This window comes from Budorcas taxicolor, chromosome 18 (assembly GCF_023091745.1).
Source record: "Budorcas taxicolor isolate Tak-1 chromosome 18, Takin1.1, whole genome shotgun sequence".
Lineage (NCBI taxonomy): Eukaryota > Metazoa > Chordata > Mammalia > Artiodactyla > Bovidae > Budorcas > Budorcas taxicolor.
Window position 1 is genome coordinate 65,201,311 of NC_068927.1, and position 17,091 is coordinate 65,218,401.

The following is a 17,091-nucleotide window of genomic DNA, read 5'->3' on the forward strand; positions in this document are numbered from 1 at the left end:
CACCAGGGGCAGACCCGTAATTATCACCGCTGTCATTACCTTCCTGACCGCCACCCCCCAGCCACCACCATCACCACCACTGTTATTTTTCCTCCCTGGTCAGGAGATGGGCAACTGCCCCCCAGGCCTTTCTCACCAACCTGCAGCAAAATATTGGGGCCATGTGGGTGGAGCACCACCACCCCTTCCTCTGCCCCCCCCCCCAGCCCACCTCATCTCGGTACTTCAAGAGAGGCCAGGTATGGGACCCCAGGTAGCAAAATCTAGCCCAGCTCCAAAGGTGTAGGGGAACCCCTAGGACAGTTTCCTGGGAACATAACTTCAGCAGTGACCAGCTGGGTAGTGGTGTTGAAGTGGCCGGGTCACCCCTGCTTCCGCCTGTATCAGTGTGACATCAGTGGTTTCCTGTTAAGACTCAGCAGACATAGTGGCTGGAAAAATACTTTATAAACTGTAAAATGAATGACAAGGGTCAAGGTGATCCTCACACACATGGAAGTAAAGATTAATCAGCTTAGAGAGGTTCTTTAACACATGGGAGGCATCCTTATAAAGGTGGGAAAGTGAAAGTGAAGTGGCTCAGTCGTGTCCGACTCTTTGCGACCCTGTGGACTGTGGCCTACCAGGCTCCTCTGTCCATGGGATTCTCCAGGCAAGAATACTGGAGTGGGTTGCCATTTCCTGATCGAACCCAGGTCTCCTGCATTGGAGGCAGATGCTTTAACTTCTGAGCCACCAGGAAAGCCTGTAAAGATGGGAGGGGTCCCCAAATACATGAGCAGGGTTGTTGTTCAAGTGGGAAGAATCCTTCTACACTTACAAAGACATGTGGGTACACACTCCACTGTGGTCTGTACACAGTCATGCGGGTACGCACTCTGGAGTGGTCTGTACACAGACCTGTGGGTACGCACCCCGGAGTGGTCTATACACATAGGGAGGTTTGTGTAGAGAAGCTGTGTCCTTATACAGACTTGAGTGGGAGGTTTTTCACCCAAATGGGTTACAGGTGAGAATTCGCTCATAGCAGGGATGAATTTTACCGATGCAACCACTCTCGGTGACTGATCTTTATTTGTAAAACGCTGTGCAAATACTGGCGACCTAGATACGAAGGTTCTTCCTGAAGATAAAGGGATCGTGGAGCTGTAGGGTGATACGACAGTACGCGCGGCCCTCTGCTGATGTCGCTGTTCAGCCCAGCCCTGCCGGGCGCCTCCGGGAGCGAAGCGGTGCAGAGCGCGGGCCGCAGGTGGCGGTGGCCCCCGAGGGCGGGGGGCGCGGGGCGCCGGGCTCGAGCTGCCGCAGTGCGCCCCGCGGCCGCCAGGGGCAGCACCGGCCCCGCCCGGCCGCGCCGCCCCCCTCCTCCCCCAATCTCCGCCCCCCACCCCCTCCCTACCCCCGCGCGCTCCCCCGAGCCCCGAGCCCCGCCAGACCCCGCTCAGCCCGCGCCCGGCTCCGCAGCCCCGGCGCCCGCAGCCCCGGCGTCGGCCCCGCGGAGCCTTCCCCCGGGGGCCATGGGGGCGCCCCCGGGCTACCGACCCTCGGCTTGGGTCCATTTGCTCCATCAGCTGCCCCGCGCCGACTTCCAGCTCCGACCGGTGCCCAGCGCCTTCGCGCCCCAAGAGCGAGAATACCAGCAGGTGGGAGCGGCCAGGGGGTCTGTGGGGCGGGGGCTCCAAAGCTGCTGGGTCCCGCGGGAGAAGGGGCTGAGGACCGATTCCTGTGTTCTCTGGGGGTGGGGGCCGGGCCCGGACTTTGGGGTACCCGAGGGAGCAGGAGCGTGGTTACCCGTAGCTGGAGGTTCCCCTGGGATGGGCGCAGGCAGCCAGACCCCCTAGCTCCTTAAATAATGTGGGGGCTGGGGCCTGGGCCCCAGGGTCCCAGAGGAGGGAGGGGACGGGGGGCCCGTGGATTCCCGGGTCTCAGAGAGGATGCCCGGGAAGCTGGCCTCCTGGGTCGTCATCAGAGGGGTCCACCGCGTCCTAAAGGATGACCCTTCCCTCCTGGCATCGGGGCAGTCCAGTTAAACACGTCCCAGTTCAGGCGGGACCCAGGAGACAGGCGCTGGCATGGTGGAGGGGAAGAGGCTGAGGGTTGCCGCGCTTCTGGGACCAAATCGAAGCCTGAAATGGGGCAGAGGGTGTGAGGGGTCTTAGGGCCAGAGCTGGAAAAACCACTTGGAGGTGCTGGGAGAGGAGACCTCCAGCCAGTCCCGGGACGGGAGGGGCGGGAAAGGGGGGCTGGGGACGAGGTTCGGTTTGGGGGCCAGAGGGTGGGGCCGGTTTGGAGCCTTCAGGAAACCGGGGTCACAGGGGAAGGGGGCCCAGCCTGGGTCACGCTCCACTCGGGGAGAAAGAACGGGGTCCCCTGACCCAGTTTAATTCAAGTCCTTGACTTTGAGATTAATGAGCAAGGCTTGGCTGAGCTGGGGGCGGGGCGGGGGTGGGGAGGATGGTGGAGCCTCGGGTGGGTCCCAGGCTCTGCCTGCGAGGTCTGGACCTCTCCGATCGGTCCTGGAAAGCTCCCGGGACAGGGGGCTGGGGCTTGGCAGCCTTCGGAGGTGGGGGGGGGTGGTCCCAGGAAAGCGGAGCGGGGATGAGTGCTGTGTTCTGAGCTATTTGGGTCATGGCTGGACTGAGCTGGCGGTAAGCAGCTCCTCCCCGCCGGCTCCCCGCCACCCTCTCCCCAGCACGCGGCGACCGCCGGCCACGCGCCCACGGCCTCTGGCTTGCCCAGCCCGGTCCATGGACACCTGCTTACGATCAAGCAGACCTGCCCACGCCGGTGCCCACTTGGCCACCGCCAGAGGCACTCGGGGAGACCCACTGCGCCCCGTTGTCGACATTCAGGGTGACAGCGCTGGGACCCACAGGCAGGAGGGGACATCGCCCCCTAGGGAGAGCATCCTGAGGGCACAGCCGGGAAGATAGTCAGGGGCTGGGCGCCACTGTGCTGGGGGGACACACTCACACCCAGCCAGACACACATTCGCACACATGCATTCACACACAAACACACTCACATATGCACACATATACACCCATATTCAGGCCTCCCAGGTGGCACCAGTGGTAAAGAAGCCGCCTGCAATGCCGGAGACGTGAGACAGGGGCTCAGTCCCTGGGTCAGGAAGATCCCCTGGAGGAGGGCATGGCAATCCCCTCCAGGATTCTTGCTGGAGAATCCCACGGATGGAGGAGCCTGGCGGGCTACAGTCCATGGGGTCACACAGAGCTGGACACAACTGAGCGACTTAGCAAGCAAGCAAGCACACCCATATACAGATACACATTCTTGCAAGAGTCACACATGCACACATATATATCACTCACATATGCACACACTCAGACACTCGTGTCCACACAGACACACTGACACCTACATTCACAGACTACCTCTCTCTCACACACGCACACACACCCTACCACCACCAGAGACTACTCACAGATTCAAGGACTTGTGCTCAGAATGGCACAAGTGCACACAGATCACCCCCTCGTGCCTGCAGGCGCTCCCACAGAGGCGCACACGCACACTCACCTACACGCCCAGCACGCACACCCCAGCGTGAGGATAAGGCAGAGCCAGGCCTCAGCGCTTGTGAGTCCAGAAGTCTGGGTGTGCTGCGGCTGCAGCCCCCCGTGTGCTGTGTGGCTGAAGGGAAAGCGCAGACCCTCTCTGGGCTTCTGGGCAGAGCCCAGATCGGCGCCCCCGTTGTTGGGCAAGGCTCTTTGGGCTGCAAGCACGGCTCCTCTCCCCACCTCTGTCCTCCCACCTTTGATTCTGTCTCCATTTCTCTCTTTCCTCTGAGTCGCTCCTTCCCCCACCCCGCCCCATCCTGAGTCTCCCCCACCCTGCCTTTCTCTCCCCTCCACCTGCTCGGCCCTCACACTCTCAGCCTCCCTGTCCCCATCTCTGAGTCGTGTGCACACTGTCAGGGAGGCTGTCACGCTCTCCCCCCTGAGGCCCTGGGTGACAGACTCACTGCAGTGGGTGTGCAGAGCTCAGCCTTGGGGGAGAGTGAGCAAGCAGGGAGTGGGGAGGGCCAGCGGGAGGAGGGAGGAGGAAGCCTGCCACCCCCAGCCTCAGACACACCACCAGGAGCCCACACCCCCCCATACCAGCCCCCTGATCCCCCACGGTTCCAGGGTCCAGGTCTCTCCATGTCCTCGGATGGGGCTTCGTCCCAACTACCTGGTTTCTCTGGAGAGGAAACCGAGGCTCAGAGAGGGGATGGGCCCTCCGAAGGTCACACAGCCTTTGGAGGGCAGAGCGGAACTGGAACCCAAGACCCGGGCCTCTCAACTGGAAGTGCCCTCCAGCCTTAAGTTGCACAGCCCCAGCACAGACCTGAAAACCACGGGGTGGGCTTGCCACTCATCTCACCAGGATGCCCGCCACCCGCACTGAGATCTCGGACCCAGCGCATCCGGCCACTTGGGGAGGGCGCACAGAGCCCCTCTGACGCCCTGTCACCCCCCTCCTTCCCCAGGCCCTGCTGCTGGTGGTGGCCTTGGCAGGCCTGGGCTTGGGCCTGAGCCTCATTTTCATTGCTGTCTACCTCATCCGCTTCTGCTGCTGCCGGCCCCCCGAGCCTCCCGGGGCCAAGAGCCCCCCGCCCGGGGGAGGGTGTGTCACCTGGAACTGCATCGCTGCCCTTCTCGTCGGCTGGTAATGGGGCCCCAGGGTGGGCGGGAAGGGGGGCAGGGCTCCCCAAGCTCTCTGTCAGCAGCCTTCCTGGTGGTACCCCGCGGGGAGACTTGCTCTCCCATTCGATGGATGGAGAAACTGAGGCCGGGACAGGAGACATGACTTCCCTGGCAGGATGGGGTAGGGGCTGAAGGCTGGGCAGTCAGACTGCTGGGGTTGCTGTCTCTGAGTGGAATAGCTGTGTGACCTGTGGGAGTGGTATAACTCCTCCAGGCCTCAGTTTCCACATCTCTAGAATGGGCACTGTTGACACACCCACCTCCCAGTTGTGGTGAGAGTGAGTGAAATGTTCAGTGCCTGGTCCCCAGCTGGGATTGGTAAATGTGAACTAGTGATGTCATTCGTTAACTCATTGATGCATTCATTCAGCAGTTATTTCCTGAGTATCTACAACAGCACCAGGGGAGCCTGACCGAGCCAGACAGGAGCCCTGCCCTCATGGAGCCAGGGATGGCCCCGTCAGGGACGGCAGAGGGATGTCTGTGATCCCAGAGCAGACCCACACTGGCCTGACTCCTTCCCACAGTGACCTCGCTGGACTCAGAGTTGTCACGACCAGTTCTGAAGAGGGAGGCTCAGAGAGAAGCAACTTCTCAAGGCCGCCTGGGCCGCGGGGCAGAGTGCAGATTCAGACCAAAAGCCCCTAGGAGCGCAGGGCCGCCTCCCAGGGCACCAGCAGAGCAGAGAGGGACAGGACACCTGAGGAGACACTCTGTGCCCAGGGCTAGCTCTGAGCACAGCCCCTCCCACAGAGCACCCCCTCCACCCAGGACAGACCAGGGCGCTCAAGATCTGCCCCTGGAGTGGGGGCTGGGGGCGGGCAAGGCGGCCGCAGCCAGAAAGATGGTTCTGCCACCCTGCAGGGAGCCCCCCCCCCCCCCCCCCGTGCAGGGCTTTGGGGTGTGGGCAGGGGCGAGGGCTTCCTCGTTGGGCCCTCCAGAGTCAGGGTAGACTGGGGAGGTGGACAAAGGCCCCGCGGGGGAGCGGCACGGTGGCCCTGCGGCCTGGGAACAAGAGCAGCTTTGTGGGACCATGGACAATGGGTAGCGGCCGGTGTCCGATCCCAGGGCTGGGGGCGGGGCGCTGGGAGCCGTGAGGGCGTCCGGGCCTCCGGGCCTCCTCCGCCCCAGTGTGGCCCTGGCTCCCCTCCGCAAAGGGCCACAGTGCGTTGGGGGTGGGGGGAGATTGGAGACCATATTCAGGCCCCACAATGGAGCTCTGTCTGCTGGCAACTGAGGTGAAGGGGGGGCGCCCTGCTTCTGGCCCATCGGCCCACATTCCCTTCCTTCCCTCCCAGCTGTCCAGACACTTGGGTCCCCAGGGGAGGGGGAAGGCTGGGAGCTCCAGGTTCCAGGACCCCCAGGAGGTGGTGGCTCTGTGGAACCCCCAGGAGGCAGGGCAGAGGATGGCTGGAGCCTGAAGGGACGGGTGCTGAGGACCCTGGATGTTTGGGGGAAAGACTAGAGGGGCTGCGGGTGGAGGTGGCAGACCCCAGAGGTGAGAACTCCCCACTCTGGGGCTGGGCACAACAGGGGTTCACTCTGGGGAGGTGCGAGTTAAATCTGGGGGCCCCCTCCCCGCCACCTCTCCACCCACCATTAGCATCACAATGACGTCCCTGGGCCGGGGGAGTGAGACCTTCTCGGTTACCCTGGCAACCGGTGGGGGCCAGGCTAGAGACGTTGCTTTCCCACGAAGGGCTGAACCAATGGGATGGGGTGGGAGATGCGATTGGGTGTGTGAGGCAGGGAACAGCCCCCAGGGTCCCAGGACCGTTTGTGATTTCCCGTCCCTCCTCCTCTTAGCGCTGGCATTGGCGTCGGTTTCTATGGCAACAGTGAGACCAGTGATGGGGTGTCCCAGCTCAGCTCTGCACTACTGCATGCCAACCACACGCTCACCGCCATTGACCACCTGGTGAGGAGACCAGACACGGGCCAGACCCCAGGCCCACACCCAGACTGCTTCCCCACACCTGGCCAAAAGAACCCCCGTCCCCGCCCCCAGGAAACAGGGTCTGAACTCAGAGCTGAGAGCCCAGGTTCAGAATGTCAGGTTCCAACATGCAGATCTCAGACTGTCCCCCCAACGCTGACAGCCAGTCAGGGCTCCACGCATGGCAGCCTCAGAACCTCAGCCCAGATCTGGGACTAGAGACTCAAACCCAGACCCTCAGACTCACTGCATCCCCAGCCCTGGGCTTCAATTCACAGCCCAGACCATTCAGACACTAAACACCAAGACCCTGCCCTCAGGGCAGATCCAGGCCAAGTGCGAGGCGGGAGGCCTGAACGCTGAGATCCAGGACTCAGCCAGGAAGCCTCGCTCTGACCCCCACGACTCCAGGCGCGAGCCCAAGACCCAGCCCGACCTCACACCTTAGACTTCATGTCCAGTTGCAGCCCTGGGCCGCAGAACCCAGACTTGCGACCCCAGGCTCAGTCCTAGGATGCCAGCTTCATCCCAGCCCTGGGGCTCACCTGCTCACCTCTCCGCCTCCTGAAAGAAGCCACAGAAGCACGCACGCCAGACCACAGGCTCCTCCTTCGCTTCCCGCATCCTCAGATGCCCTAGCACCCGATCCCGGACAGCCAGCCCTGCTCACTCCTGCTGCACCCCCGCCACCCTGGCCCCTGCCCTCCCTCCCAGAGGACACCCTCCCCTGACTCCAGATGCCTCCCTTCCGCCCCTGTGCCCAGGTGCTAGAGATGGTGGAGAGGCTGGACGAGGCCGTGAGGACGGAGCTGACCACGCTGGAGGAGGTGCTGACGCAGCGCACAGAGCTGGTGGCCGCCGCCCGGGGCGCCCGGCGGCAGGCGGAAACCGTGGCCCAGCAGCTCCAGGGGCTGGCCTTCTGGCGGGGGGTGCCCCTGAGCCCCCTGCAGGTGGCCGAGAATGTGTCCTTCGTAGAGGAGTACAGGTGGGTGGCCTCTCTCCTGTCCTGGGTGGAGAAAATTAGGCAGGAGATGAGAACAGCAGGGGCTGGGGACAGAGGCTGGCAGTTTTGGGGGTGGGGGACGGTCATTCCAAGAAGGCCACATGGAGAAGGTAACATTTGAAGGAGGAGAGAGAACCAGTTATTAGGGTATCAGGCAGCCACTCATCCCAGCGGCCAGCACGGTGGAGTCCTCGTCGCTTCGTCCACTAGGAATGATTTCTTTGGTTCATCCAACACCTGGGGCCCCAACCAGACGTGGGGGCAGAGAGACAGGGAAGACTTTTGTCCTGGATTCCGTGCTCCAGAGGGGAGGCAGACCTGGGTTGAAGCAGCCCATAATTTGGATGCCCACCGTGGGCGTCAGACAAGCCTAGGTCCCAGTGAATTCAAGTTCTGGGTTGTGACCAAGTCCAGGGGCCACAGCTCCATTTCAGGGGGGCTGGGGGTAGGAGTGTAGACTTTGCCAGGATGAGACAGACCCACCATCTACAAGCAATAGCTGTTAGATACCCCCAAGAATCTACCTGCAACGCTGGAGGTGCAGGAGACGTGGGTTTGATCCCTGAGTAGGGAAGATTTCCTGGAGGAGGGCATGGCAACCCACTCCAGTATTCGTGCCTGGAGAATCCTTTGCACAGAGGAACCTGGGGGGCTACAGTCCATGGGGTCGCAAAGAGTCAGACACGACTGAGCAACTGCGCATGCGTGCACGTGAGGTCATGCATGCATATAAGACTGTCTGGCACTCGGGAGTCCTTCAGGGGACTTGGCTGGTTCTCCCAGAGGGAAAAGTTTGCTGTTCATGGAGGGTAAGGACAGAAGTGCCGCCTGTCCTGTACAGAAACCAGAGTGAGGCTGGAGCACGTGAGCTGTCAGTGGCCACATAGGGAACCTGGAGGTCAGCTGGACCCACTGGCCCCAGCTTCCCCTTCCTGGAGACAGCCTGACCCTCCCACGGTCCGGGAAAGGAGTGCACAGTCAGTCCCCACGGAGGTCCGAGCAGAGGCTGCCGCGGAGAAGGTGGCAGCTCCCTTGCCACTCTGCCCATGTGGGGACCTCTGAGAACGCTGCTATTTATTGAGCGTCTCCCCGGGGCCAGCACTGCGCTGTAGCTTCACGGGCTTTGTCCTCTGCAGTGTCGATCATTAACTAACACTGAATTTGTTTAGGTGCGCCCGCGTGCTCGGCACGCTCCTCGGTGCTTTGTGGGTTCTCTCAGCCTTATGACAGCCTTAGGAAGTAGGTGCTGCTGTTCTCCCCGAAAGTTACCAGTGGGGAAACCGAGGCACAGAAGCTGTGGGCGGGCAGGAAGCGGAGGGGCTGGTGTTGCGACCCAGCCCATCTGCCTGCAGACACTGAGCCCTTGGGTTGTGCCCTGTGATGCTGGATGCAGGCCTGGGAACAAGTCCCGCTAAGACACTGCAGCCTGGGGTGGAGAGGCTGGGGCTCCGAGAGGCCAAATCTCTGACAGTGCCAGTCGCAGGGCTCGTGCGTGGCATGGTGCGGGTGCGGTTACGGCGATCTGCCTCAGGCCCTGTGCTCTAAACGGCGATAGTGACCGGCCCCCTGTGCACCCGTTTCAGAGATGAGCTTGGCTGAGGCCTGGAGACTGGGCATCAGGGAGAGCGCAGAGATCCAGGCAGAGGCGGCCCTCGTGGGGGTGCTGTCACCTTCTGCTGTGTCCCGGTCCGGGAGCCTGGACACCCGACAGGCTGGGTTGGCTGCTTCCGCCTCACCCCTGTTGCCCCCTCCCCAGGTGGCTGGCCTACGTCCTCCTGCTGCTCCTTGAGCTGCTGGTCTGTCTCTTCACCCTCCTGGGCCTGGCAAGGCAGAGCAAGTGGCTGGTGATCGTGTAAGTCCTGGTGACCTTCCTGGTGGTGGGGAACATCACAGGGCGAGATCCCACACCGCCCTTGTGAGAAGGGCCACCGTCTTTCCAAGGCTCACGCAGGTTTCGTTCCCTTGTCCCACAAACCTCCAGAGAGTTCCTGGGGTGGGCAGGCACGTAGGGACACAGAGCGGCCCAGGAGGGGCTGGGGCAGCAGACTGTCCTTGTCACAGGGAGTGCAAGAAAGTCCCAGAAAAGAAATAACAGTAATAATGCTTGTGCTGAGGACGGGGGTGATCACTGCCCCCTTTGGTTGCCATGACAACACCGAGACCCGAGGTGCTGTCAGAGGTCTGTCTGGCAGGCAGATGAGGGCAGAAGGCCATTACAGGGTGCGTGGAATTAAGGACCACACTCTTACTGAAAGGTTCATTCTGTATGACTGATACTCTTCTGGAACACTCGCGTTGACCTTACGAAGAGGTCCTTCCTGTCTCCCCATTTAACAGAAAGGGAGACTGGTGATCAGAGAGGTTGTTAGGTCACTTGCCCAGGGTTGCACAGCCAGAAAGCGCTGGAGCTGAGATTCCACCCAGGCCAGCCTATCCCACTCAGAGGAGCCCTTGTATCCTCTCTGGCCCTGCTGAGGGGGCCCACGCTGGTGCCCACCACCATCCCCACGCTCCCCTCTGGGGTGAGCAGGCCTGCTATTCCATCCAGGCTCTCCTCTGAAGTTTGGAGATGGTAAACATGGCAGGTGGTCTGGGACTTGGGGCCGGGCCTTCAATGTGACCCCCTGCAGGCATCCTTCTCGCTCGCGGACCACCCTCCAATGATGATCCATCCCCCCGCAAAGAGAAAAAACAGGAGGCGATTTCAGCCCTGGAGCTGAGTCCACTCCTGGGCTGAGCTGGAGGCTGACCAATGGGTGAAGCTGAGAGCGAGCTCCTGCGGAATTCAGAGCTGGGAATTGGGGCCCCAGGCCGGGCAGTCACCTTCCCACGGTCCCACAGTCCGGAGCAAGGCAGGGGCAGACCTGGGCAGGAGCTGCCTGCACAGGGCCCTCTCACTGCCAACCCCCTGCCCCCCACCCCCCAGCAGGGCCAGATGTTCAGTTTGACGTCACCACCTACAGGCCCACCCTCTCCCTGCCCACTGCTCTGCCCCTAACTGTTATCCTTTTGGCTCCAGAGGTTGGTGGGGGAGGGGTGGGGCTGTGATATGATCTGGGATGGGAAGCGGTGAGGTGGGAGATTAGGAACCCCAGAACTCCAATCCCACCCCTCCTCCCCCACTTCAGGATGACGGTGATGAGTCTCCTGGTTCTGGTCCTGAGCTGGGGCTCCATGGGCCTGGAGGCAGCCACAGCCGTGGTGAGCACCAGGGGTGGGGTGGGGTGGGGACAGGCACCTGGGCTCCAAGACTCCAGGGGCTGAAGGCCCCTGACCTCCAGACCTGGGGAGGAGGGGAACAGAGGCCTCAGATCCTGAGAGACAAGACTTGGGAGACAGGCTCACAGGTTCTGCGGTCTGAAGCCAGTGTCCTAGGTGCTGAGGGGCGGGGGGCCTGGACCCCTGGGTCTGAGGAAGGGGGCGGGGGCCTGGACCCCTGGGTCTGAGGAGGAGGGGCGGGGCCCTGGACCCCCGGGTCTGAGGAGGGGGGCCTGGGGGACTGGACCTCCGGGTCTGAGGAAGGGGGCGGGGGCCTGGACCCCTGGGTCTGAGGAGGAGGGGCGGGGCCCTGGACCCCCGGGTCTGAGGAAGGGGGCGGGGGCCTGGACCCCTGGGTCTGAGGAGGAGGGGCGGGGCCTTGACCCCCGGGTCTGAGGGGGGAGGAGGGGCGGGGCCTGGACCCCCTGGGTCTGAGGAAGGGGGCGGGGCCTGGACCCTGAGGCACGTGAGGCGGGGGCGTGTCGGTCCGAGCCCCCTCTGTGCTGCTCTCAGGGCCTCAGTGACTTCTGCTCCAGCCCAGACAGCTACATCCTGAACCTGACCCAGGAGGAGACCGGCCTTGGCTCAGGTGATCACACCTCTGGGCGCACGTCCTGCATCCTCAGGCATCTACGCCTGGGGTGGGGTGGGGGTGCCAGCCCTGCCCAGTTCTGCCCAGCAGAAGCTCTCAGCACCTGCCCTGCCGAACTGGAAAAGAGGGAAGGGATAAAGACGCTGAGACAAGGGGTTAGGGAGAGGGGCGGGCTGGGCCACTTGGAGAAAGTGGGGAGCCCAGTTGGGTCAGGGCAGGTGCAGAAGCAGCGCTGTGGGGTGTTCAGAGCAGCGCGTTCCGCCTGTGGCTGCAGCAGAAGGGAGTCCGCTGGAGCAGAGGGAGTGGGGGCTCGGAGGGCTGGAGGGCTCGGAGGGCGAGGCCAGCGGGACCACAGGAGGGCCCTGAGCGGGGAGGGTGGAAGGCGTGGCCCTGCCCCGCCGCCTGTCCGCGGGAAGGATCCCGGGGCTCACGGCCTCCCCGGCCTTCCCTCCCGCTCCAGACATCCTGAACTACTATTTCCTCTGCGACCGGGCCATCTCCAGCCCCTTTCAGCAGGTGAGGGATGCGGGCGAGGGAGCCGGGGAGGAGGGTGCGCCCGGGGCCTGGATCTAGGGACCCCGGGGTGGGAGGAGAGGGGGCGGGGGGTGCGGGGGGTCAACCGCTGGGCCCTCCTCCCTCCTTCTTCTCGCAGAGGCTGACTCTGTCCCAGCGAGCTCTGGCCAACATCCACTCCCAGCTGCAGGGCCTGGAGCGGGAAGCTGTGCCCCAGTTCCCTTCTGCGCAGGTCGGCGGGCCGGGTGCTCCCCCTGCACCCCAACTCCCAGGCGGGGAAGGGGGCGGGGGCCTGGAGCGGTGGGCGGGGTCTTAGAAAGAGGCGGGTCACCGGTTGTGGGCGGGGCCCGCGTAAGGGGAAGGCCGAGGGCTGTGGGTGGGGCCCGGGGCGTGGGGTGGGCTGGGGCGTGGCCTGGATGTATGGGTGGAGTCTTAGGAAGGGGCGGGTCGGCGATGTGGGTGGGGCCCAGGGCGTGGGGCGGGCAGAGAGGCGTGGCCTGCTGCGGTGGGCGGAGCCCGGAGAGTTCCTGGGATAACAACCCCATTCCCACCGCAGAAGCCTGTGCTGTCCTTGGAGGAGACGCTGAATGTAACAGAAGGGAGCTTCCACCAGTTGGTGGCACTGCTACATTGTCGTGGCCTGCACAAGGTGACCCCTGTCCCCTTCCCTAAGTTATGCTCCCAGGGGAGCCTCTGCCTGGGCCTGGAAACCTAGGCCTCTCCATGTGGCTTCCTGTCCCTACCCTCCACGACCCTTCCTCCAGCAAGTCCTTCTGGACTCCAAGCACAGCTCACGCTAGCACCTCTGCTCCCGACGGCGGCAGAGCCTCTTCCCGCTCCCCACAGCAGCCCGCAGCCTAGCGAGCCTTTTAAACGCAATCTGATCTTCTTCCTCCGCTTAGAAACCTCCAGCAGTTCCCCCAGCCTGCGGATTAAAGTCCTGGCTTCTCGCCTGACCTCCAGGGGCCCCTGTGGTTACCCCTGGCTGGTTTCCGGCCTCAGCCCTTTGCACCCCCATCATCCCGGTCCCCCTCCCCCTCAGGGAGCGGTCATGGACCTCCCATCGCAGCGTTCCTTCCTTCCTGTACCATCTCTGCTGTAGCGGGGAGGGGAGGGGCGCCCAGTACTGCTTTTCAAACCGCCCCTCTCATCTCCTCGTGGTCTGAAGTGACCTCCTGGGGCTTGGTTACCGAAGTTGCCCCGGCGCTTGGAGCAGCGCCTGGCACTGAGCAGGCCGTCTGTCATTCAGGCCAGTTCCTGCTGAATGACTGAGAGTCTGGCATTCAGGAATCGCTGGTTTCTAGCGATGACAGCTGTGCCAACCAGTGTTTCCTGACCAGGCATTACCGTGCAGGGGGGGCAGGTCTACGCCAGTTGTTTTGCTAAAGCCTTCTTCTCAGTGTTGTTCTAAGCCAGGGATTTTTGCCCCGGGGGACAGTTGGCAGTGTGTGGAGGCATCCTTGGGGGTCTCAGCCCCGGGAAAGAGTGCTGTGGGCAGAGGCCAGGGAGGCACCCCCACCCCCCAACACACACACACACTGTGGAAAGTGTCCGGGACAAGCAGTCTGGCATCCAATAAGGGCCAAGCAGCAGCAGCCCTTAGCTGTAGCAGTGCCGGGCGTGTGTGGGGTGGTGGGTTCTCAGTGATGGACAGGAAGTCATGACTTGGGGTCGTGCCTGCGGGTGTGATAAATGACAGAGACCTCAGCACCTACTGTGCACTGAGCGCTTTCCGTGACAGGGGAGGAAGCTGTGGCACAGAGAGGCTGCGGGATTTTCTCAGTGAGGCACAGCCAGGTGGACGGTCTGGGCCGTGGGCACTGCTAAACCCTCCCGTCTCTCCCGCCCCAGGATTATGGCTCAGCCCTGCGTGGCCTGTGTGAAGACACCTTGGAAGGACTGCTCTTTCTGCTTCTCTTCTCCCTCCTGTCTGCTGGGGCCCTGGCCACCGTCCTCTGCAGCCTGCCCCGAGCCTGGGCCCTCTTCCCACCCAGGTCAGGAGGGGAGGGGCTGAAGTCCTGGGGGAGGGGATGGGGAGCACCATCGAGCCACTGCTGGGGACTGCGCCCTCACGGGTCCCCCTTCCTGCTTCTCTGCCACTCCCCTTGTTGCACCCCAGTGACGACTACGAGGACACAGACGATGATGACCCTTTCAACCCTCAGGTACCGGAGCCCCGGGTCTGAGGGAGGAGGGGCTGGGGGCCTCGAGCCCCGGGTCTGAGGGAGGAGGGGCTGGGGGCCTCGAGCCCCGGGTCTGAGGGAGGAGGGGCTGGGGGCCTCGAGCCCCTGGTCTGAGGCAGGAGGGGCTGGGGGCCTCGAGCCCTGGTCTGAGGGCACACATCGCCGAGCCCAGCTCCCTAGTCACACCCTCCCCTGCCCACGTCTCCCTGGCAGGAATCCAAGCGCTTCGTGCAGTGGCAGTCATCAATCTGAGCCCTTTCTCCAGTCCAGACTGGAGCCTGGTCTCCGTCTCTGGTGAGTGTCTAGACTGACACCCCAGCTCCCAAGCCGGCAGCCCCTGACCGCACCTCCCTCCCACCTCCATCTGGTCCGTTTTTGCCTCTCTCTGCAGTTCCTTCCCCGGCTGCCGGAGAAGACCCCACTAACCCAGCCTTACTGGGCTCCCACCACTAACAACGCCCTGGCCACGGACACCTTAAACAGGACTGCCTCCCTGCCCTGCCCTTCTCCGTGTCCTTAGCCCTGGAAGTAAGCCTGGGGAGCAGGCCAGGGTCTGGGGGCTTGGTGGGGAGAGGGGAGAAAGCCAGCCCCGCCACCCCTCATCCCTGGAGGGATGAGAGTGCCCTCCGGCCCCTGCCACACCCCAGAGGACTTAGGGCCCCTGCTCTCCACTTGCAGCACCCAACCTGGGAATGGGCTGATTTGAAATAAAAGGGAAGACTTTATTTTACAAGCAGCTGGGTCCTTATTTCTCCCTGATCTGGCCTCACAGTTGGGGGTGGGGGTGGGCAGAGAGCCCATCACCTCTGCTCCCACCTGGCTTCCTGGCTCCCAGGTGTTTTTGCTCCTGTCTCGATGCTGCACCAAAAAAAAAAAAAACAACAATCCCCCTTCCCCTGCCCCCTATCTAAAGCAGCACAAATGTCCTGATACAGGAAGAGACGCAGGTCCCTGGAACAGAAGACAGTCTAGAAATAGACCTCAGAGTGTGTGTGTGTATGACAGAAGACAGATTTCAAGTCAGGGCAAAAGGGACTGGTTTCAAAGGAATGCTGATATGATTAGCTTTCCATCTGGAAGGAAACAGTCTGCATACAATACAGGCCAAAAAATCCAAATGCAGATGAGTAAGGGGCTTCCCTGGTGGCTCAGATGGTGAAGAATCTGCCTGCAATGTGGGAGACCTGAGTTCCATCCTTGGATCTGGAAGATCCCCTGGAGGAGGGCATGGCAGCCCGCTCCAGTGTTCTTGCCTGGGAGAATCCCATGGATGGAGGAGCCTGGCGGGCTACAGTCCACGGAGTTGCAGAGTCAGGCACGACTGAGTGACTAAGCATAGCACAACGCAAGGGGACAGAAGTATTTCAAGAGAAAGGAGGAGACTCTTGTATCTCTTAGTTGTAGAGGGAGGGCGTTCAGTGAGATATCCTGAAGACAGAAACAAACAAGTAACTTATTTGACAAATTGTGGAATGAGAAAAATACTGTAAAGTCCAGAGGCAGATTGACAGTCTGGGGAAAATTTTTTAAAAAACAATGAAATAGATAATTCTTCATACATATAAGCTGCAAAGTTATATCCTCAAATCAAGAAAAAGACCACCCAACATAAAAATAAGCAAGGGAGAAGACCATTTAACAAAATGGAAATCCCAACACCAGGGGACAGACTAAAAGGCATTCAAACCCTGATGATTAGGAAGTGCGCTTTAAAACTTTGGGCGTCTCCGGTGGCTCAGTGGTAAAGAATCTGCCTGCAGTGCAGGAGACCTGGGTTCGATCCCTGTGTCAGGAAGATCCCCTGGAGAAGGGAATGGCAACCTGCTCCAGTATTCTTGCCTGGAGACTCTCATGGACAGAGAAGCCTGGTGGACTATACAGTCCATGGGGTCACAAGAGAGTTGAACACAGCTGAGCAACTAAACAAGTTGCTGGTCTGGTGTGAATGTCCATCTGTGTCTCTGGGAACACTGATGGGGTTACTCCCGATGCTGAGTAGAGTACTAAGGGTCATGTCCTCTGTGGAAAATAAACCAAATGTTCTCTCTTGAAAAAAGCCCCAAGGGTTTCAGGTCAAGGCCTGTTGGTCCAGAGCACCAGATGCCCGATGTGGGGCCTGCCATGAGGGGACTGCTCCATGCTTGCTAATCATTTCCATCTTGAGCACTGCAAGGAACGTTCAAGAAAGCCCCTGATGTGTGGGCCTGAAGCTGGGAAAGAGAAATGGACCATGGTTTCCAAAGAGGGACACCGCGGCAACCCGCAGGTCACTCACGACTGTGAGCTGTTTGGTGCCCTGTTGAGGGGATGGCCTGGAGGCTCTTCTAGCCGCTTTGCTCTCAAATGCTGCCCTCTAGTGCCTCTGAGTCTGTGTTCAGAAGCCGATGCCGCTGGATGTGTTGGGCCCTCACAGAGTACTCTGGGATTCACGCTGCCGGATTTTCCAGGAGTCATCATTAACTGGGAAGCCTGGTGCCTCTGATGCCTAAGAGATTCCCTGTAATGCAGGAGACCCAGGTTCCATCCCCCCTGGAGAAGAATGGCTACTCACTCCGGTATTTGTGCCTGGAGAATTCCATGGACAGAGAAGCCTGGCAGGCTACAGTCCTAATCAAGGAAAAAAACCCATTTTGGTCTAACTTTAACAAAAGTGAAACCTATTTTCATTTTCTGGGCAAAGTGGTGAAATTCAAACAAAGTTTGCAGTTAATAATATTGTGTCAACGTTGATGTCTTAGTTTTAATCTTAGTTTTAACAAACATACTACAGCGTTGCAGGGAAACTAGGTGTAGGATAGGCAGGACTCTGAATTATCTTTGCAACATTTATTGCAAGCCTAAAATTGCTCTAAAACGAAAAGTTAATTTTAAAAGTGAAGGGATGAAAAAAAAAA

At 61.1% G+C, this 17,091-nt stretch overlaps 1 protein-coding gene across 1 annotated transcript; it reads left to right on the forward strand.

Annotated features, from left to right (window-relative positions):
- The first annotated feature begins 1,517 nt into the window (after nucleotides 1-1,517).
- TTYH1 (tweety family member 1) lies at nucleotides 1,518-14,907 on the forward strand. The gene is made up of 14 exons (XM_052656295.1): nucleotides 1,518-1,643; nucleotides 4,496-4,674; nucleotides 6,519-6,630; nucleotides 7,413-7,633; nucleotides 9,408-9,503; nucleotides 10,780-10,852; nucleotides 11,423-11,498; nucleotides 11,962-12,017; nucleotides 12,154-12,246; nucleotides 12,571-12,663; nucleotides 13,866-14,008; nucleotides 14,134-14,179; nucleotides 14,411-14,491; nucleotides 14,589-14,907. Exons 1-13 carry the CDS (start codon nucleotides 1,518-1,520, stop codon nucleotides 14,447-14,449), a joined length of 1,353 nt encoding a protein of 450 aa, XP_052512255.1. The 3' UTR covers nucleotides 14,450-14,491; nucleotides 14,589-14,907.
- The last annotated feature ends 2,184 nt before the right edge of the window (nucleotides 14,908-17,091 follow it).

Excerpts from the sequence above, each read along its gene's own strand:
- TTYH1 (XM_052656295.1), top strand. The coding sequence starts at position 1,518 with ATGGGGGCGCCCCCGGGCTACCGACCCTCGGCTTGGGTCCATTTGCTC. Across the intron at positions 4,675-6,518 it reads GCTGCCCTTCTCGTCGGCTG|CGCTGGCATTGGCGTCGGTT; the intron begins GTAATGGGGCCC and ends TCCTCCTCTTAG. Across the intron at positions 14,009-14,133 it reads TGGGCCCTCTTCCCACCCAG|TGACGACTACGAGGACACAG; the intron begins GTCAGGAGGGGA and ends GTTGCACCCCAG.